General features: G+C 40.1%; 1 protein-coding gene across 2 annotated transcripts; it reads right to left on the bottom strand.

Moving 5' to 3' along the window:
* Positions 1–388: 388 nt before the first annotated feature.
* SmD1 (small ribonucleoprotein particle protein SmD1) lies at positions 389–1,139 on the bottom strand. 2 transcript variants are annotated; one of them, XM_065217321.1, is made up of 3 exons: positions 995–1,139; positions 556–863; positions 389–493 (listed from the first exon to the last, which is right to left on the bottom strand). In XM_065217321.1, the coding sequence occupies exons 1-3, from the start codon at positions 1,006–1,008 to the stop codon at positions 435–437; spliced, it is 381 nt and encodes a 126-aa protein (XP_065073393.1). In that variant the 5' UTR covers positions 1,009–1,139; the 3' UTR covers positions 389–434. The 2 variants fall into 2 exon arrangements, with proteins under 2 accessions (XP_065073393.1, XP_065073391.1); XM_065217319.1 differs by having other exon boundaries at positions 553–863; positions 995–1,132.
* Positions 1,140–1,867: the final 728 nt, after the last annotated feature.

Here is a 1,867-nt window from a genome sequence, read left to right as displayed (position 1 = left end):
GCCGGAAGGAAGTTGAAACCGAACTACTGGAAATCAAGAAAATGCTGGAAACCAACGAGGAAATGTTGCACAAACTGCACCGGGAAAATTCCAAATCATTTGCCATCGCTGCCTGTCTGTTTTTCGTTTGTTTCCTAGTTTATGGTATTTATATTCTATTAAATGGTTCGTAGCATTGTTTGGGAGATCGTCTTTGGGTTTCTTTCCAATTAACCGATCGAATAAAAGCACAATCGTGATTATTCTTACCTTTATACATCGTTTGGTTTTTCTCTTGTTAATTCAGTTTATTTCGTGGATTCATTTCACAAAATATGAGACGAGGGAAATGTAGTCTGGTAATTCACAAGTCCTTATTCTAATTCTGGGAGTGATGGGATAATTTCGGCAGAGCAATGATTGAGGGAATAAGTGATTCTTACGATCTACGATACTTAGCGTCTGCCACGACCTCGTGGGCCACCGCGTCCGCCACGGGGGCCACCACGACCACCTAGAATAAATAATACTTATTAGTAAATTCCCATATAGAAATCCTATTTGATCAAAAACTACCTCGCGTTCCTCTGCCCCGTCCTCGCTGTCCACCGCGATTTGCTTCACGCTTCTTTGCTCTCGTCTTGGGAGCATCATCGATTAGCAACGTTTCCAGGGGCAAACTGTCCGGCAGGATGTAGTACCGGATGTTATTACCACGGATACTGAGCGAATCCAGCTGAACAGGATCTCGATTTTTAATGGTCATTTTGACTGCTTTCAGGTGGGTGTTCATTGCGACGTCTACACCGGTGATGGTTCCGTGCACTTGGGTACCATTCTTCAGCTCAATCGTCACCGTTTCGTGACTGAGTTTCATCAAAAATCTACAATAACAATCCAGCCAAACCGGTCAAAATAGTTGTCAAGCTTTGAGGTTAGATACGGGACCAGGGAAGCGTCCAATCGCAAAATCGCAGAAAGTGGACATTGAACAAGGTTTATGGGCAAAACTTACCGCACTAGCTTCATGTTAAATGCTTATTACACTGATTCGGTAGATTTTTGAACAGTTTTGCAATTAATATCAAACGATTTTTGACGACGAACGAATTTTGTAAGTTTTCTTTGGATAATAATTTTGCTTATTTCGCTTATAAACATCGAAGCGAGGCGAGCTGGACGAAGTTTTGACACCAAATTTACAAAATTGGCATTACACCGCGTATTTGGACATTTCGCTTGAAATGCGGTGTAAATAACTAAAGGGGTAGGAATGTGCTTGATGAATATCAAATTTTGTTCTCAGCAATAATGCGCCGCTAATAATATCAGGCGTGACATTTGATAACGGCAGAAAAACTTTTGTAAACAAAAGTTGTAAGGGCATTTACACGCGAACCGCACACACAAACCAATACAATTATCGAAAAGGAGAAAAAATTTCCCCACCCGATGATGTTGTTGGTTTACGTGGGCGTTCTTCGGTTCGCGCGTAATGGGTCTTACAACTTTTGTTTACAAAAGCTTTTGTGTCGTTAGCAAATGTTACGCCTGATATTATCAGAACAGTTTTTTTTCTTTGATTTGTTTTCCGTGCTGAGCACCAATGCTACCCACGCTAATTTGAAAGACCCTCTAAATGAGTATCTTGTTCTCATTTTTTTAATTTATTCTGAAGTGTCAAAACATGGGTATTATCAAAAAAGGGAAAGTGAGTACTTTTTATTCATTTTGGAAAGTATCTACATGCAATAAAAATGGGTAAAAATAATGAGTTGGATGTCATGTCATGATAATGAAAATGCAAAATGTCCGATCATTTTTAGCAAACGAGCGAATCGAACTTCCGTGGATTCTGCTTGTTAAGGTGATTCCTTGTAGAGTCCAC

The sequence above is a fragment of the Ochlerotatus camptorhynchus genome, unplaced genomic scaffold (genome assembly GCF_037179485.1).
Source record: "Ochlerotatus camptorhynchus isolate MF236.1 unplaced genomic scaffold, CSIRO-AGI_Acam_v1.1 ptg000074l, whole genome shotgun sequence".
Lineage (NCBI taxonomy): Eukaryota > Metazoa > Arthropoda > Insecta > Diptera > Culicidae > Ochlerotatus > Ochlerotatus camptorhynchus.
This window is presented reverse-complemented; position numbering and strand designations above follow the sequence as displayed.